This window comes from Salminus brasiliensis, chromosome 4 (genome assembly GCF_030463535.1).
Source record: "Salminus brasiliensis chromosome 4, fSalBra1.hap2, whole genome shotgun sequence".
NCBI classification, from domain to species: Eukaryota; Metazoa; Chordata; class Actinopteri; order Characiformes; family Bryconidae; genus Salminus; species Salminus brasiliensis.
Genome location: NC_132881.1, coordinates 30,349,189 through 30,366,988, shown reverse-complemented (window position 1 = coordinate 30,366,988; position 17,800 = coordinate 30,349,189). Strand labels below are relative to the sequence as shown.

General features: G+C 39.8%; 2 protein-coding genes across 3 annotated transcripts; both read right to left on the bottom strand.

Annotated features, from left to right (window-relative positions):
• Positions 1-433: 433 nt before the first annotated feature.
• ipmka (inositol polyphosphate multikinase a) lies at positions 434-11,788 on the bottom strand. Its single transcript, XM_072677966.1, has 6 exons — positions 10,993-11,788; positions 8,707-8,792; positions 8,444-8,540; positions 6,607-6,779; positions 3,350-3,431; positions 434-3,237 (listed from the first exon to the last, which is right to left on the bottom strand). Exons 1-6 carry the CDS (start codon positions 11,126-11,128, stop codon positions 2,606-2,608), a joined length of 1,206 nt encoding a protein of 401 aa, XP_072534067.1. The 5' UTR covers positions 11,129-11,788; the 3' UTR covers positions 434-2,605.
• A 1,252-nt stretch (positions 11,789-13,040) lies between these two features.
• On the bottom strand, positions 13,041-15,634 carry cisd1 (CDGSH iron sulfur domain 1). Of its 2 annotated transcripts, XR_011979594.1 has the most exons (4): positions 15,523-15,634; positions 14,742-14,947; positions 14,426-14,582; positions 13,041-14,273 (listed from the first exon to the last, which is right to left on the bottom strand). XR_011979594.1 is itself a non-coding variant. In XM_072676925.1 (3 exons), the coding sequence occupies exons 1-3, from the start codon at positions 15,548-15,550 to the stop codon at positions 14,493-14,495; spliced, it is 324 nt and encodes a 107-aa protein (XP_072533026.1). In that variant the 5' UTR covers positions 15,551-15,634; the 3' UTR covers positions 13,041-14,492. The 2 variants fall into 2 exon arrangements, 1 of the variants encoding a protein (XP_072533026.1); XM_072676925.1 differs by having other exon boundaries at positions 13,041-14,582.
• Positions 15,635-17,800: the final 2,166 nt, after the last annotated feature.

Below are 17,800 nucleotides of genomic sequence, written 5' to 3'. Positions count from 1 at the left end.
ATGGCCCATGGTTTATCTGAGGTAACAAATATGGTTTGGCTTGCTCAAAGAACCATTTGCAGCAACATTTTGTATAAACAGGAAATTCTGCATTTATTACTGTGCATAACCACCTGATCAAGGTTACCTACCTGTTGGTAGGGCTTCCTGGCTTGTAGACAAAAGTGAGGTATTTTCGAGCACCAGAGCAGCAAAAGCAACAAAATAAGACATTCACAAATCTAGAGGTTGGCAGAAAGAAAACAGAGTGCTGCACAGCACACCGCATCGAAGAGCCCGGCATCACTTCTTCTGCAGGCATGTGCGTTAAACGGAACACCAGTAAAACACAAGTATGTAAACAGCAGAACAAGGGTCCAACGCGAAAGTGTGGAAAAGAAGGCCGCTCCGGAATTGGGGGCATAAGCTGGTTCAGACAGAATAGTGAGATGTGTACGAGATTAAAGTTAAATGCCTTCATGTTCAAGGCTGCTCTCGCTCAAATCTCACAGTCAAAACAGAGCCATCTCTCGAAGACAGAAAGGCGCTGCTTGTATTTTCTGTCCACTGCTTTGAACAGATTATGTATAAAAGATCAATCAATGGATTCATGCCTATATATGAATTGAGCTTGTATTAGGGCTTTTCACTGCTCAGCTATTTTTGCCTCATGAGATGAACATTTTCAATAAGTCTGCCTTCTAACTGAAATTCAGGTCAGTGACTGCTATGAGATCTCTGGACACATGAAAAGCCACACATTTTTGTGCGAATGTTACAGAGAACAGTATAAACAATGTGCTTTTGATATATTCTTTAAAAAAGAAAATGTAATTAATTGGGTTTTATCAACAAACAACAATGTGATTTAAACATCAGTGTCTGAAAGTCCTAATAAGAGCGAAAACGTTTGCCAGGAGAATAAAATCTATGTACATGCCTGTTATTATTTCATTACAATTGGGGTAATTCAATATATTCCGCTGCATATTAAATGGAACTAATGTCCCTTGAAATCACAAGTTGGGGAAAATGATTTTCAAAAGTAGGTTACTGTATATTACTCAAAGCGGACTGGCTTTTTTTTTCAAAAAAAAAAAAAAAAGAAAGAAAAAGGCTTATGACTACAACTTTTCTTCCAGTTGTATGAATATTACACTTCATATTAGTTGACAAACTGTGCTACTACATTTCCTTACCAACAGGACTGCAGTGAGATGATAACACTTTGGAGCACCATGTTGAGAAAAGACTTCTTTTTCCAAATCACTTGAAACCACTTGGGATTCAATCAATTACTGTACGAGATTGTTTCCAGAGCTATTTTTAAAAACATCATTAATATCATAAAAGCTAAAATAATTACAGTCAGCCATCTTCCACTGCTTATAAAGCAATTATTATTATTAGCAAAAATATAAATATCATTCGGAATTATAAATTCGAATACATTTTTTATTTGAAAGTGTTATTTTGGCAGTGAGCGCATTAGAAATGGCTACAAGATCAATATGATATTTGAAAATCACATCTGTGCCAGAAAATACCTTCCCTAAACAGAGATGTTCAGGGAAGGTATATAGGCAGTACGGGCTAAAAACTTCAGCCGAGAGCTCCACAGTGTAAATGGCTCATGTTGTTTGTGTGTTCTGGTTTAGTAATTGAGATATCAGTGAGTCATTACTGAAGCTCATGCCTTTTTCATATCCCTCTGGTAATTTTCTAAGATGATTAAAATGCTACCTCAGACTTCTAAATTTCTAATTTAGATGTTTTTGAGTTCGCAAAATACCCATTTAGAGGGTAATTGCTTCCTGATTATGATTTTCTTCCAAAACAACAGAAGAGTTGTTGCTACTCCCACAGCAAAAATGGAGTTTTAAAGTGAATTAGAGTGATTCCTCAAAGACACAGATAAAGAAGGGACTGTAGCTTGGGAATCATTGCCTGTACACAATCTACTGATTTGTAATTAATATTAATAAACAAACTAAACTAAAAGATCTGCACAAAGTGCAGTACAATTAACAGGTCTCAGAAACACTGATCACATGAACACCACAAAGCAGCTTAGCTAAGCGACCAACAACAGGCTTTAGACTGAAACTGAGTGATGCCTTGTTCTAATGTAGAAGTCCCATTCATGTTAGTACCATTACATCCTGTTTATTAAAGTTACGACAAATGCTTGATGCAGACACCTCTTACAGCCTGACCACATGCACACAATGGTCTTTATGAGTGCTTTAGAAGTGGTGTGAGGCTGTAGGTGCCTACAGGCATAGTTTTAAAATATTTCCACACTGAATAAGATCTAGAAAAGGATGCATTAGGCAATCAAAAACTGACCAACACATTTGAGATGATTATTTAAAAAATGGCTTACCTTAAGCAGCGTGTCTACACTGAGCTACTAGCTTAGTACCAACACTCACTGACCATTTTATCAGGCCCATCAACCACATAGGTGAACGGTGTAAACTTGAATGATACAATGGCCAGTGAGTGTATGTACAAGGTTGGTGTTGCAATCTTCAGTGACAGACTGCATTCTTTTCCAAAATTTTTAGTGACAGACATCCAATAAAATCCAACTGAGCAGACAGATTTCAGAGAGGTGACAGAATCAGCCTTGGAGGATCTCCTCCAGTACAGAGAGAAGGTTCCTTAAGCCATACATGTAGCCTTCATCTGGGCTATCACTAGGAAAAACATGGGCAAAATCAATCATTCTGACCTCCACATCTTCCTTCTTCTCTCCATCTCTCCACCTTCCTCTCCCAAACCCTGTTCTCCTGTATTCGGCCACTCTCATGTTTCTTAACTGGTCCTCCCTCTTCCCTCCACTGCCATTAGCCTGTTCCAGGTGGTTCTGTAAAGTGTGAGACCAAATCCCATTCTCTTGCCTCACATGGTGAATGTCCAGGGGAAGGTCACTACAGTTTATCCAGCCACAGGCGCTCCTCTGAGAGGCTAAGCTGCAGCGGTGACCCCGAAGCTTGCAGTTGGCAAGGTGAATGTTATTATTGCACTCTGGCTCACCTTGCCCATGTTCCTGTCCTGTCTGGATGTCTTCCCTCCACTTGATTCCGTTAGCTAAGTGAGGCAAGCCCTCGTACACAAACAGCAGAGAGCTGGCATAGAAATGCAGCTGCTTCTGACCCTCGAACCAGCGCAGGATGTCACGAATCTTACAGATGCTCAGAGAGATGACATCTTTCCTCAGCTCCTCTCCATTATAAAAGAACTGAGCCAAGCCTGAAAACATAAAAGCAAGAAAGGAGCACAAATATTTTTGTAACTCAGTTATCTGTGTGTATTAATGATTATAGTTCATTATTTTTCCTGTGAAGGAAATGACTATAGTTACCAGTTCTGAGTGTCTCTTTCCTCAGACTGCGTCCATAAAACTGGTCATGACGGATGTAGCTTTCTGACTTTACCTGGTACACCTGAGAATGAGACAGGGAATATTGTGAATGGGAAAGAAAACATGAGTACAATATGAAACATAGGGGTGTAATGGTACGTGTATTCAAACCGAACTATCACAGTTCAGTGCAGACAGTCGTACAGACAATACACTGTCCACAATAAGCTATAGGCGATGAACGTAGTGCAGAACCAAGAACCAAGCATTTGTTCCCCCTGAAAACCTCAAGCTTTAAGCCAGTAGCAAGTAAAAGCAATAAAAATAGAAAAGCAGATACAAAATGAGAGGATGCTAGGGACTGTTTTTTGGATGAACTGATCCAAATGACCTGACCACAACATGGTGGAATGCTGTCACTGCCTCCAACCTTGTACTATGATATTACCAACTGTGGTAGGTAGGTAAGACATTTCATAACTGTAGGACAGAAGGGCTTCAACAACAGCTAAAATTGGGAGAAAAGGGTGATAAACAGTAAGTAGGAGTAAGAGAGGGAGAGAAACAGAGAGAGTCCTTGGAGAGCTTGAGAAAATCTTATCCAGAGAGAAAAACTAATTGGATTCTAAAATAAAAAGAATGTAGGAACAGAGTGTGTGTGTGTGTGTGTGTGTTTGACTGAAGGGAGGAGGGCTATGGCAGAAAGCCAGGAAGACAGTGCTCATTCTCTAGAGACAGGGCAGAGGACAGTGAGGGTAAGCTCCAAAAGGCGCAATCAAATATTTATCACCAGCAGCCAAAACCTTATTCTATCGTCTTAGACCATCAGATAAAAACTGCCTTTTAATAAAACAACTTAAAGTTAATAATACCATAAACTATTCAAGAGGATGATCTGACATCTTCATATGATGTTTCACTGTCACAGCCCTCCACGACCACACAGCGGTTATTTCAAACTATTGGAGAGATTGCCCTCTAGTGGCCAAATAGCAGATCTTCAACTTAAGCTTTTCAACAGAAGGGGCGTGTGCATACGGCATCCTGTGGTGTACTGTTATTTGTTAATATGACATCCATAAAGCACTGGCATTCTTCACAGACTTATCACAAGTCCTTCTATAATAATATACCATCGTTTCTACAGGCAGTGGAAGAGGTAGGCTCACTGCAGAGACGGACTGTAAATCAGACTATAAATCAGATGGTTCTTCTTACTGTTTCAGAGAAGGCTTGAGTGCATACAGTATCTTATCCTCTTTTCAGTGAGTTACTCAGAGAGGCAGACTTCAGCTGTGTGGTGGGGCATTATCTGTAGCGCTTATTGATCATTTACTGGCCACGTCTATCACTTTCTGGAGGTTTGCCCAACGTCTCTTATCAAATCAACTCAGGTAATTAACGCAGTTGCTAGAAAAGGGCTTGGAGTATTGATCAGGCTTCTTCAGTGAAGCTGGAAAGAGGACAAGCTCTTACTTTTACAGCTTTTACACCAGACAGACAAGAAGCTGTAGGAAGAATAATAAATATTACTGAAATTATTTATCTATTATTCTTAGCTCTATATGTTACAGAAAACAGTTTTATTATGTTATACTGTTATATTATATGTTACTAACTATATTAATATTAATATATATTAATATGTTTTTGAATGCAACATCGGTTTGTATTTTCTGTATTTTCTGCTTTTTTTAAATAGGTAAAAAAAAAGAGAGAGAGATTTCATTACAGAGGGGTGGGGTGGATGAGACAATTCCTAGGGCCCAGAAAACACAGGGCGTCACAAACACTGTACCTTTTTGGTATTCTTAGCCTCACTTTAGCCTTACTGAAAGAGATTTAATTGTGACACTGTATTTATTAAATAATATATAGTTGTACATGCAGTGACACCAGAAATGCCTCACATTCTGTGTAGAAGGCCTCCCTCATTTGAGCTGTCAGTGTTTTAGTGCAGTTACCGTCTCTAAGAAGAAAGTTTCACAACATTCTTTTGAACTTTGTTCAATGACAATACAGGAACTACACTTATTAACAATTGAGGCTTGTTTCCTTACTTAACAAATAAATGATCAATAATGCTTTTTAGCTTCTTTTATCATCAGAATAACCAATTGCAATAACGTTTCAACCCCCATTATATGCAGCAGGTGGCACCAGAATCAAGGGAGAAGATGAGCTTATCTGTGACGATTATGAGATCCAGGTCTTTTAGTAAATGATGTGACTGTGGGACATTTTGTCATACTAATAAACTTCTAAACACTAAAGAACAGTTTTCCAGACCAGGACCAAGCCAACCTCTATTAAATAACTTCTTTTCAAAATACTGTGTAGTCCAGGACTAGACCTTATCGCTGTCTAGGGGAACTGGTCTCTGAACTAATAAGCTTGAAATTAGTAAGTATGTTTTTTATTTATTAAAAAAAGGTAAAAACTATTTGACACACTTTGCTAAGGTAAAATGGAGGTAGGCAAGGGGTCCATGCCCAAACAGCTTTCAGGAGGCCCAGAATTTCTAGTGTCGTCTATAAATAAATAAATAAATAAAAGAATAATAATAAAAAACACTATATTTATACGAATATGCTACTATACTACCTGTATTTGCCATGGTTATAAGAATGATACAAAAAGAAATAGTTCTCGTGAGCTAGTAGGCAAGTATCCCAAACACAAAAAGAGACTCAGATAACAAAAAGATAAGAACAAGAAGGGTATAGAACATGATGGTCAGGTTCCATAACTAAGATAAGGGCAGACATGTTGAAGCAATACATAGTAACAACAGATAAAGCAATAAAGCCATAAATCAAATGTACACAATCCCCACATATCTTAAATGTGATCAATCAGTCAAGACATGTTTGGAATTGAAACATGGTCCTTTTGTGCCCACAAGTTGAAAACTACAAGCATGCTTAGACCACATATTGCTGTGCAAACTGTAATATTATTTGACCAAAAATGAAGCTAGAAAACTGCCAGGTGTTATTGACTTATTAGCTACTTTGGCCCTTTAGCTCCAGTGCAAAACTGTGTACAGAAGCTGTGTACATTTAACTTTCCATTGAACTATTGCTTTAATAAAGAGTAAACATGGAAACAAGCACACATACACACACCCACACCCCCCCCCCACACACACCCCCCCCCACACACACACACACCCCCCACCCCCCCCCCCCCCCCCCACACACACACACCCCCCCCCCCACACACACACACACACACACACACACACAGTGCCTTACCCTCATTCCCAGAAGCAGAAAGCCAACCTCCTCCATCGGAGGATACTTTCTAATCTGCGCTTCACGTTTCTCTCGCGAGGCGAGCGGGTCATAGCTCTTCCTCCCGATCTTCACATCCATGATACATGGACACGCAAACCTCCGTGTCACATCCTCCAGCTTAAGATACACTTCTAAAGCAAATACAAACAAAAAGGGTGGACATCAGGCAAAGGACTACTGTTGTCACCCCACAGATTCACGAAAGGGACAAAGTTAGATTTGTCAGTTGATGTTTCTTGTGCTGCACTATAGTGAAAAGTAAATTATGTATACAAGCTCCACCCACAAATTACTTACTTTTGTAGCAATGGTCACAAGCTTTACAAAAAATGCTGTCAAAACCCCTTTAAATACAGATTTGCAGCATAATGTTGAATTGCTAATAGATTTGTCACCATGCAAACCTTCCAAGTTCAGTAGTTTAACTGGCCACCAGTAGCTGCCCACGTTAGACACCCCCATCCACCCGGATGGAAATGGTCAAAACCTGATTTGTAACTAGACGCCTTCAAGCTTCAAGTACGACTCTGACTGACCTGATATCCTGTAAGATAAATGACAACAAGCATCTACACTTTTCTTTGTTCTGGTGGAGGAACAAATGTATTGAGGTCTTCAAAAATAGATTCATAACACTGTACTTATTGTGTGTGATCACTCTTTCGAAATGTCTACATTATGCATTGTGCGTAACTAAAAATCAGGCAGTTTTTGTATTAGCACTGACTCTTCAGCCAGGCAGTAGCTTAGTATGTCTTTGGCTCTACATATGTCTCTAGTATGTCTCTAGCCTACTTACACTACATAGAGATACTCTCTGGATAAAAACATCTGCTAAATGTCAATAAATATAAACATTAGAACGACTGCACAACTATTTTTGCAAAACTATACCGGATCCATCTAACAAATTAAACTTAATTTCTGTAAAGCTTCTAAAGAACACATTGATGGGCAGGCCATGGATAAGTCATCTCAGGTTAAATTTTAAGCAACTTTGATTCCTTTTACAGTGATTTTCATTTCACATTCCACATCAGCAGTTAACTTGAGATAAAGTCTACCGCCTACAGTGAGCGCAGTTTCGGAGGGCTGGGCTGCAGCTGCTCTGCTGCGAGACTCTGATAAGACTATATAACCAGTCAATTCTTTTCAGTCATGTCAACAATCACTGGCTGGCTGGTTCTCAACACGGTCAGCTGATTAGAAGCCCAGGCTGGGACACAGTGTTTTATTGTGTTTGCTGTAGCTGGGATGGTCACTCTTGGTTTAAAGTCTAAAGTGGTCACATTAAAACAGTTATCCTTTAACATATATGCTCAAGAACCAAAGCACAAAAAAATACTACAATATAAATACACCCCGGTTACACACACCTATTCCTCAAACAAATAGATTCATTAATAAGCTTACTTGCATGGCAGGAGATATACTCTGGCTCCAGTGTCACTCTTAGAACATAAAACTAATGTGGCTGGAAGGCTCGTAAACACAATTCCACATTTTCCATCCATCCTTTCTACTGTCATTTCTCACATAAAACTGATCTACAACTTCCTGTCAGGCATGATGTAATTCACTATGGAATCATTCCACACTTACAGTTCACTGATAAGAACCACCAGTATAAAACAATCATTAACAGCCATTTACAGAGAAGTAACTCCCTCCCTTCTGCCGGTCATGTAACGTATTAAAAAGTGTTTACTTCTGCATAATAAGACTGATGCCATAAACTGATGTGATGATGTTGCTATATTCAGAAGGTCAGTACTGGACAGGTGTATCTTCTTACCATTTGGTGACTCCAGTGAGGCCCATGTGCCATAATACTTGGGCAGGTGGTGTTGTAGGGTCAGTAGCTGGGGATCAGTGCAGTTTTGAGCATACACCTAAAGAAAAATAAGAGTTAGGTAGGAGACCAGTTAGTGGACTAATGAGACAAACAGCAGCCTATGTGATATTTCAGAAAAATATACCATTAGCTGCATATGTAGTGAAGCATAATGGTTTTATACTTGTCTACATATCTGTCTTTTTTGCAGTGGGATATGTTACCTGTGTGTAGAACTGCATCTCACGGGGGCCTCGGGGAGGTGGTTGCAGCTGTTTCAGTACTGTGCCATCAGGATGCTGCAAGATACCTGAGCAATTACACATAAGTATAGGTTTAAATCTCAGCCATGGTATTGATGCAGGTGCCAGCACTAAACCATTCTGATCACATACTGATTACAAAAGAAAAGTGAAAATCCCTATTTGACTGTCTAGACAGCATTTGGTTGGCATATACTAAAACTGATTAATAAATAAATCATTTCATTAGTTTATAGTTGATTACATTAAAAGACAACATTGATTATTTAACTTATTCATCTTTTTAAACAAGAAAACTCACTTCTGCACACATAAATGCACGAATGCTGTTCAATTGCTTAATTTAAAATATAGTATGTTAGTTTTATATATTAAAAGGAGTGTAGTGTAGACCTCCTTTCAACTTCTGTACTTGCCACTTAATTAAACAACTATATGAACCATGCAGAATAATCCTGCTCTCAAAGCTGATATTTGCATTGTTAACAGCATTAGTTGCAGCCCAGTCTTTTCAGTCATTTACCACACACACACACACACACACACACACACACACACACACACACACACACACACAACCCAGACGGCAACTCAGCTGCTTTGTTCAAACATCCCCCAAATGCTGAGCAACCACAATCAGACAGCCATCCGGAAAAAAAGCTCTTAATGCATTCTCATTCACAGGGCTTTCTGGGTCTGTGAAAAAGTAGATAGTACCACCCCCAGGCTATTTTGTAGTCTTCTCACATCACGGAAACCTTTAAGACTTTAGGTGTAGGAGGTGAGAATTGTTAAGACCATCAGATTAGCCTTAGCCATGCTGTTTATCTTAAAAAAAACACCAGAACCCCACCCATCCTAGATGGGATTACACACCCACCACTCACTCATTAATTCCTCCAAGTACAAAGAGATGGAGAGTTGATAACCTTAGGTAACCCACTGCCAGATCTGATGCCTCCAAACAGACAGGGCATAAGCATTAGATCTACTGTATAAGGAGTAGGAAATAAATGCACCATCTCACTGCCACTGGATTACTTCCATTAGATACAGGCTGGGAAGAGCCTGGCTGAGTAACATGAAATATTGATACAGCAAAGTATTTGAGTGTAGTATGCAAAGATCACAGAATTAACTCTTCTCTCTCTCTCTCTTTCTCTTACATACATACCGCTGTAGGCTGAATAAGGGGATACCTGCAAATCTGTGACCTTATAAAAACAACACATTCAAAACTAGCTGAGTTTATATTATATATATATATAAACTCAGCTAGTTTTGAATGTGTTGTTTTTATGGCTTGCTGATGGTGTGCTGATCATCATCTTTAAAACATTTGATCCAAATGCTAGGGTGATCAAATTTCTGTTCTCAAAAAAAGTACACTGGGGACACATGGGTATCCACTGTAGTTAGGCTGTCGTGGCTGGGGGGGGGCGGGGGGGGGAAGGCAGGGGATTTTGGGGGGTTCATGAAGGCCTAAGTTGTAGGACTGTGGCAGTGTGCCTATGTGTCAAACCATACAACTACAGTAACTACAGTACATTAATTAATACATTTAGCAAAACCTATAAATAACCTGTATGACCAAACTGTCTCCTTTCAGTGCAACATACAACCGCCCCAGCCATGACATACTAACTACAGTGGACAGAGGGCCCCCTTTAGTCTCAAACCCCCCCTCAGGATACCCATGTGTCCTGTGTCCCTCTTTTGAGGATCTCCAGCCTGCATGAGTATGAATGAGGCAAGTTGAATGAGGGATACAAACACACACACAAGCCAATCAGCAGAGAGGCCATGTTGGCCATAAAGGCACTGTTCCAAACATTCGCTTTAATGATTAGGGGTTAATGTGAGGTTGGAAAAATGGACAACTTGTAGACTCACACAACTCTAGGAAGTGTATTTTTAGTCATGTTGTGAATAATATTAATATATCCAGTTTCGTATCAGTGAAAATCTGCAGAAATAAATTAATTCAATTGAAAAAGCACCAATTATTCACCCTATTCTCACTGCTTTAATATCTAGCTGTAAAACTACACATAGCTCACATAGCTGAGCAGTGTCTTTCCCTTATCTGCACCAGAGTAGGTGCGGAAAGCGACAAAATGAGAAAGCGGGGACCATTCACACCTCAGTCTTCACACACGCTCATGAGCCCAGAAATGGTAAGTTAGAGCAGACCCTGTCTCACACGGCTGTCTAATTTAACATTAGAGACAGTCGGCGGTAACTGACCCACTTTCCCGATGCCGTACTTGTGTCCAGCCACCTGATGGGGCAGCGGAACACAACCGCTGGGTCGCTCCTCGCCTCGGGTCAACAGATCGTCCACAACCAGAGAGGACTCCACCAGCCGGTCTTCTGTAGCCATGCCGAGCTTCAGGGGTCATATCATAGTCCTGTTATCCAGCTGTGAGGGCTGAGTGAGGGAGCGCTGTTAGTGACTCGGTTCACCTGGATGATGTGTCCGAGCTCTAGGAGCTACTTCAGAGACCCGAGCCAATAAAACGGCTGAACCCGCTAACTACCAAAGCGTGTTGCCAGAAGCTCTCAAGTCGACTGGCCACATCCCACTTCCTCGAAACCGCCCGTCCACACCTTCCATGTTCAGCAAAGTTCATTCATAAACTCCGAGCTTCAGTCCTGTCACCCCGCGCCCTCTTCCTCCTCTTCCTCCTCTCAGCCGCTCATACGCTCTGGGCTGAGAGACACCGGGCACATGGCTGTTGCTGGTAAAATGCTGTCCGTCATCACGGAGCTCAGTCGGGCAGTGTGGGGAGAAGCTGCTGAGGAGACCGCGGGCTCACACGAAGAGGAAGTCTCCCCGCGTTCAACATCAGTCAGACAGAGGCGTGAGAACGTGCGTGTGGGAAAACTGCAGAAAGCAGGTCACCAGACCGTACCTTAGCTGCATTTCAGGAGGTAAATAAAGATGTCTGCAGCTGCAGTGATGCTCTCTGTGGGTGTGGGGTTACTGTCACAGCACCAGAAACAGCCGCGTTTTCACCGCTTCAGCCGAGCTGGTGTTGACGAACAGCAGCGACGTGAGCGTCAGTGTTGCACCAATCTGCGCAGATTTGTTTATTTTTTCTTTCAAACCGAGATTTATTGACGTACTTTTTATAACCCAGGATTGAACCAGTTTGCATTTTGTTTCATTTTTGATGCTGCATATGTAAACTTTATGTTTATTAATAGAAATACAAATTTATTGTGACTCCAGGTGAATGTAGGCTCCACATCTACATCTTTATAATATCCGCAGAAAATATCAGCATCTACCCTGATATTTTCATATTAGTGCATTCCCATTTAATTTTCCTACCAGTTTCATCAATTAAGTTAGTTAATGTTGTGCAATTATATATTTCCCCAAAAATATTTTTTCCCACACATGCATTGTTTTCTGTGGCCATTCATGTAATTTTGGATGCAGCATTTTGTCATGAGAAGCTTAATTTATTTACAAGCTAGTCCTGGTACCTTATATCTGTGTTTTATCCATTCCTAAAATTGGGATGACTCTCAGGAAATCACATTGTCTAATTGTGGGATATAATTTGACATTTTGCTTTATATTTCAGTCATCATTGACGGCACTGTCCAGATAAGGCTGTCACCCCTGTTGCTTTAATTGAACATTATTAATTTAACATTATATTCACATGAGCACCATGATTTTGTCCATGTCCGAATACCTAATTATCCACTTTTCATTTTTTCATGGAATGACATTTGTTAGATTTGTCTCCAACACATTTTACAGTACAATTTCTTCAGACTACATAAAAACCTTGTATGTGTGTTATTTAGCATTTTTGTTTACTTTTTGACATAACTGGACGCTAGAAACAAGTACTTCTTTACATGAGATTTTCTCTCAGTCATCACACTAAGCTGTCAGTACATGAACCACATCACACCCCAACTTCACCCCATAAAAACTTACTCACCGAAGGCTTTTCTCCCCACTCACTTTGTCACACTACATAAAAAAGAAAAATCATATCTGATCTGATGCCTGTATCATAATAGCAATGTAAACATCTGTAAATGTAATAGTTTACATATTAATACATTTGTTATTAAAACTGTACAATAATGTATGTATAGTGTAATTTAACATGAATATATGAGGGACTATGCACTTAAGTGTACACCTGTCTTAATGTGATATTACCATAAATCTGATTTGAGTTGACAACATATCTGAAACATAGGATTATGGACCATTAGAAATGCTCCAAAATGAATTGGAATAAAAAATATGACATCAACTTCCATTGAAGGTTAGGCAGGTTTTTAATGACATCATTACAGTATCGTATGCCTCTTATGTTTATGGTTTCGGTAACACATAGCAGCATTACTGTTGCAGTAAGAACTTTATTGTTGACAAATGCAATTACTCATAAAACATTAATGTCATATGGAGGTATTCAGGATGTAGTGAAGCTTACCAACTGTGTGAGAAATAAAAGAATGATTGCAATAATGGCAGGCTATGCAAGTAGTACTAATACACTTAGAACAATCAAAATTAAAAAATTAGATTGAACTGGATTTATTCGTAGTTCACAGGCAACTACACAACCTGTCAAACTTCATACAATCACTTTTGTCAGAGAAAAGTCAAGCATCCATCTGCGCTTGTAATGTGATACCGCCCACAAATAGAGAGATGTGTATATACATCAACCAGCGAATCTAGAGAACTTTTTCCTATTTCTAACAACTATCCCTACGCAAGGTCACATGTGTAGGTTAATTGGCAATATTTGATCACATGAGTTGGACTAGCTGGTATTTACAGTTATTGCATTACCAGCTCGAATGTCTTTTAGACTTCGTTGAAAAGGCAGCTCACATATGCTCAGCTTTGTTCACACACACACATCTCACCAAGTATCTGATGTTGTGTACAGTTTATATTATATATATCACTATTAAAAAAAACACACCAGTACCACCATCAAAACACCCCGAGACCAGTGTCAAACCTCAGTAACACAAAAAGCTGATTTTGATTTTTTTACTCAGTCAGTGATTAGTGTGAGAAGTAAATCCATTATTTTTAAAGCTCAAATCATTTTAATTTTTGGAGGTTTTGTTTAGTTCATGCTAAAATCTAGATTCAATTTTAGCTTTGGTCTTTACCAGTACAACCACATTCCATTGGTTTAGTTTTAAAGAATCAGATTTGTACCATCAGTTTAAATGTAGAGCTCAGAAACTGACTTTTCAGAACTTGATCATTTTTCCAGCTTCCAGTGGTAACACACTACTTTCAGTAGTTGTCTATTAGGTGCGCTTGTCCACAACATTTAAAGTAACATATAACCAATCCTTAAGCCTCATCCTGATGATTAAAGAAGTGGTAGTATACCCTCAAACACGGATACAGGCGTTTTACATTTGTAACATTTGTTACATTTGTAGAATGTTATTGGAAATTGAGAGGGAAAAAAAAAAAAAAAATCATACATTGATAGATGTATAAAACAACTCCAAGAAGCCTGATGAAGAAGAGATCAGACAATAGGACCATTAGATAACACCAGGGTAAAGTAGACCATGTATTACACACACACACACACACACACACAGAGACAGAATCAAAAATCAGATTAGCTCGGCTGAACATGTGAGGCAAATACACTGATCACACCTTTAATGAGTCGAGACTGATGTGCATCCATGAACAGCGGCATCCCTGAGGATATGAACGCTCTCGCTCACGCCTCCTTATGCTTTATAATCAAAGGACCCACGTTGTCCCCAGTCTCCTGATTGTGTTTTGTATGGGCACCATCACAGTACGGGAACTGCAAGACACAAACAAATTGGTTGATTTAAATTTACAGCAGTCGATTATAGAAGCGTGGCTTCAGTATAGATTGGAAGAGACATGGAGTAGCCCATGTAAAGGCTGATTGACTGATCATAAACTTGAACAGAAGGACTTCGTCCGATTCACATCTTACCTTCTTAGACCTCCAGCATCTACAGTACACTGCTTTATCACCAAGATCCTCAATGTCAAATGCATGCACCACTTTGGGGTTGTCTTTTTGGAAGTCCAGGTTCACCTTTGGCTTCACACATTTGCCTTTGGAGAAAAAGGTTTTGTAGACCAGGAGTCCCACAGCTGCAGCTCCAGCAGTGACCGAAATAGCCGCTATCAGGTCAGCTGTTATCAAAAAGACAGCAATGTTAGCTACTTCAGTTTTCTCCTCAAGCCCCTGTTGAGTGACCAGCAGGATGCTGGACACTTATTCGACTGAAAAACACGAGTGTTGCTGTTGGATCCTATATTACAGGAGGTGGCCTGAGCTCAAATGTCTGCACTGAAGGAATCTGCCCTATTTATGAGCATTATGGTCTTAATGGGTCATATGCCCGCAGGGCTGAGACACACTTGGCTCTGCAGAGTTCACCACGGTTAAGTAGCTAACACAACTCCAGTTAGCAAGCAGCATTAATAGTTAGCAGTTAGCTTGGACTCTGACTGTATTCCTCAGTCCTCTCGGCAGTAAATGCTTTTCAGATAAAGCTCAGGGTCAAGGATTCAATAGTGAAGAAAGTAACAGCATAACCAGATCAATAAATACGACGAATATCTTATGCGCCTTGCTTAAACCAGCTGCATGGCTGGGCGACGCTAGCTAGCTAACTGACAGGCTCAAGTTCACACAAACTTCCACAGGAGAAGGAAACCTGAGAGCTGACCCACACTGACAAACAGCAGGGTCGAGCGAGCCTTACCTTTAGACATAGTGTTTGAACTACTCATGGCTGTTTCGTATAGTGAATCGGGTCAGTATCACAGAAAACCGTGAGGCACTGTCCACTGCTGCCCACTGTGTCTCTGAAGTGTTTTGTGTAATGACACTTATTTTAAAAGTCCTCCGGGGGGGGGGGTGGACTGGATGCCTCAAGCAACCCAATCATGCAACGAAGAGCGCATACGACAGTGGTTTGCGTCCCGATAACTGCATACAACTTTATTTTTATCCGCTTTCTTTAATTTAGCTAATTACATTCAGCGGGATCCTGAGCTACAAATTATACACAATCAGAGAAAACAAACAGAAGTGGGGGTTTCATTCATATTTGGACGCAGCTGAAGTACTGAGATTCCTACGAGCCCCCTAAAAATATCAAGGTATAACAATAATATTTCGAGACTTAAAATGTTCGCTTGATTTATTAAATTGTTTACTGTTATCTCAATGTAATAAATCGTTCCCTTCGTTTATAGGGTATGCTTTGTTTAAACTGAGGGAAATTAAGAGAATGATTTGTTAAATTGTATTTATTAAATGTATTAATAAATACGTATTTATGATGTATTTATTAAATCGTATTCATAAGTAAAAATCTAATTTAAAAAATGTCTCTTAAATATAAACCTATTATAAATCTACTTATGAAATCAAAGGCGTACTCACTTATCTGGCTTTTTATAGTCTTTGACTGGTTCAAATCCTATTTTAAAACAATACATGCCTGAAACATGTATATTACATGTAAAATAGAATATTAATAAAACTTAACAGCAATTTACCCTTACTTTAGCTACTTTTATTCGGACTTTTCTTTTGAATTCTGTGAATCGCACCGAAGGCTAATTCCTGTGCGTCGGATATATCTCCCCCCCTTGCTCCCGCAGCTGAGCTGTCAGAGATCCAGATTTGTCTGAGCGATATGATCTGTAAGTGTCTTTTCAGATCTGCATTTATGTTTTTTATTATCAGCAAACAGAAGCAAGCAGACGTTTTTTAACCTTTAGGGGTTTTAATCTGGATCTTCACAGTAAACACCAGCTAAAACACTCAGGCTGCTAACTCCCGGTTAGCGCCCGGGTTAAGTGCCGTGTTGTTGGCTCCCTGAAAATGAAAATATGAATACGCAGTAATTGACAGTGAGGTGTGTGTGTGTGTGTGTGTGTGTGTGTGTGTGTGTGTGTGTGTGTGTGTGTGTGTGTGGCACTGTGTATATGATAGGGGTGTCATAATGTACGATTTTCGGTTCTGAAGTCAGGAACCTGCTCGGTTTTTCTATATTCTGTGTTCAGGTGTCTTGCTTTAATAGAAAGCCTAATCGAGTGCGTTCACAATATCCACTCTGTCTGGTTGCCGAGATTTGATCACTGACCGTGGTTTCCACCGTCGAGCTAAACCGGGTTCTCGATAGTGGATTTGATGTCTGGATATAATTAATGTAAAAGGGGTTCTATTTAAAATCAACGCAGAGAACCCTTTAACCAGGCAAAGGGCCATTTAAGTTTTTGTTGGGTCCTTTGAGTTGTTACGGTTCTGTATAGAACCGTTATCTTTACACCAAGGAGGGCAAATGAGCTGCCCTCAGTATACACTGACGGCTGTTTCAGAAATACAGTAATGAGACACTGTGTTTAACATACATTTGTCCTAAAGTACTGCATCGAAGTCATTACACCGTTTACCCAAACTGTACTCCAAAGAACCATTTGAGCAACCAAAGGGATTGTAACTCTTTTAAGGAGTTGTTAATGATTATATATAGAACAGAATTTCTAAAGACCCCCTCCCTTTCAGAAGTTCAGGCAAATAGGGGGAATAGACTGGTTCACTGAGAACGCAGCTGTGTAAAAACTAAGCTGGCTTGCTTTTCCATTAAAGTTAGGTGACCATAGTTTAGTTTTTGACATCCACTGTGGTTAGGATGTTGTGTCTGGGGGGGCTTCAATTAGTGCTCAGTGGTGGGACCAAGTGTGTGTGTGTGTGTGTGGGGGTGGAGTGAGAGGGTGGGAGGGAGTTAAAAACCTCTAAGAGCATGCAACTATTTAAAGAATTTGATCACCTTTTATATATTTTATCTTTTAAATATTAAAAATAATAATAAAAATGTCTGTAATAAAAAAAAGTCAGTTGCCATAAGTTTACTGTTTCATTGGACACCCTGGTGTCGGTCATCCCGGTGTGTCAGACAGGATATAATTGTGTGTAAATGGTCTAATTAAAAACTCAATGCTTTTAGATCTTGCAGAATATTTGTTCCA

Bases quoted from the DNA above. Each gene is read 5' to 3' on its own strand.
- ipmka (XM_072677966.1), bottom strand. From the start codon at position 11,128: ATGGCTACAGAAGACCGGCTGGTGGAGTCCTCTCTGGTTGTGGACGAT. The intron at 8,541-8,706 runs GTAACATATCCC...ATTTTTCTTTAG, and splicing joins AGATGCAGTTCTACACACAG to GTGTATGCTCAAAACTGCAC. The intron at 6,780-8,443 runs GTAAGAAGATAC...TATTTGCTTTAG, and splicing joins CTCACTGGAGTCACCAAATG to AAGTGTATCTTAAGCTGGAG.
- cisd1 (XM_072676925.1), bottom strand. From the start codon at position 15,550: ATGAGTAGTTCAAACACTATGTCTAAAG. The intron at 14,948-15,522 runs GTAAGGCTCGCT...TTTTGATAACAG, and splicing joins TTCAAACACTATGTCTAAAG to CTGACCTGATAGCGGCTATT. The intron at 14,583-14,741 runs GTAAGATGTGAA...TGTGTCTTGCAG, and splicing joins GATGCTGGAGGTCTAAGAAG to TTCCCGTACTGTGATGGTGC.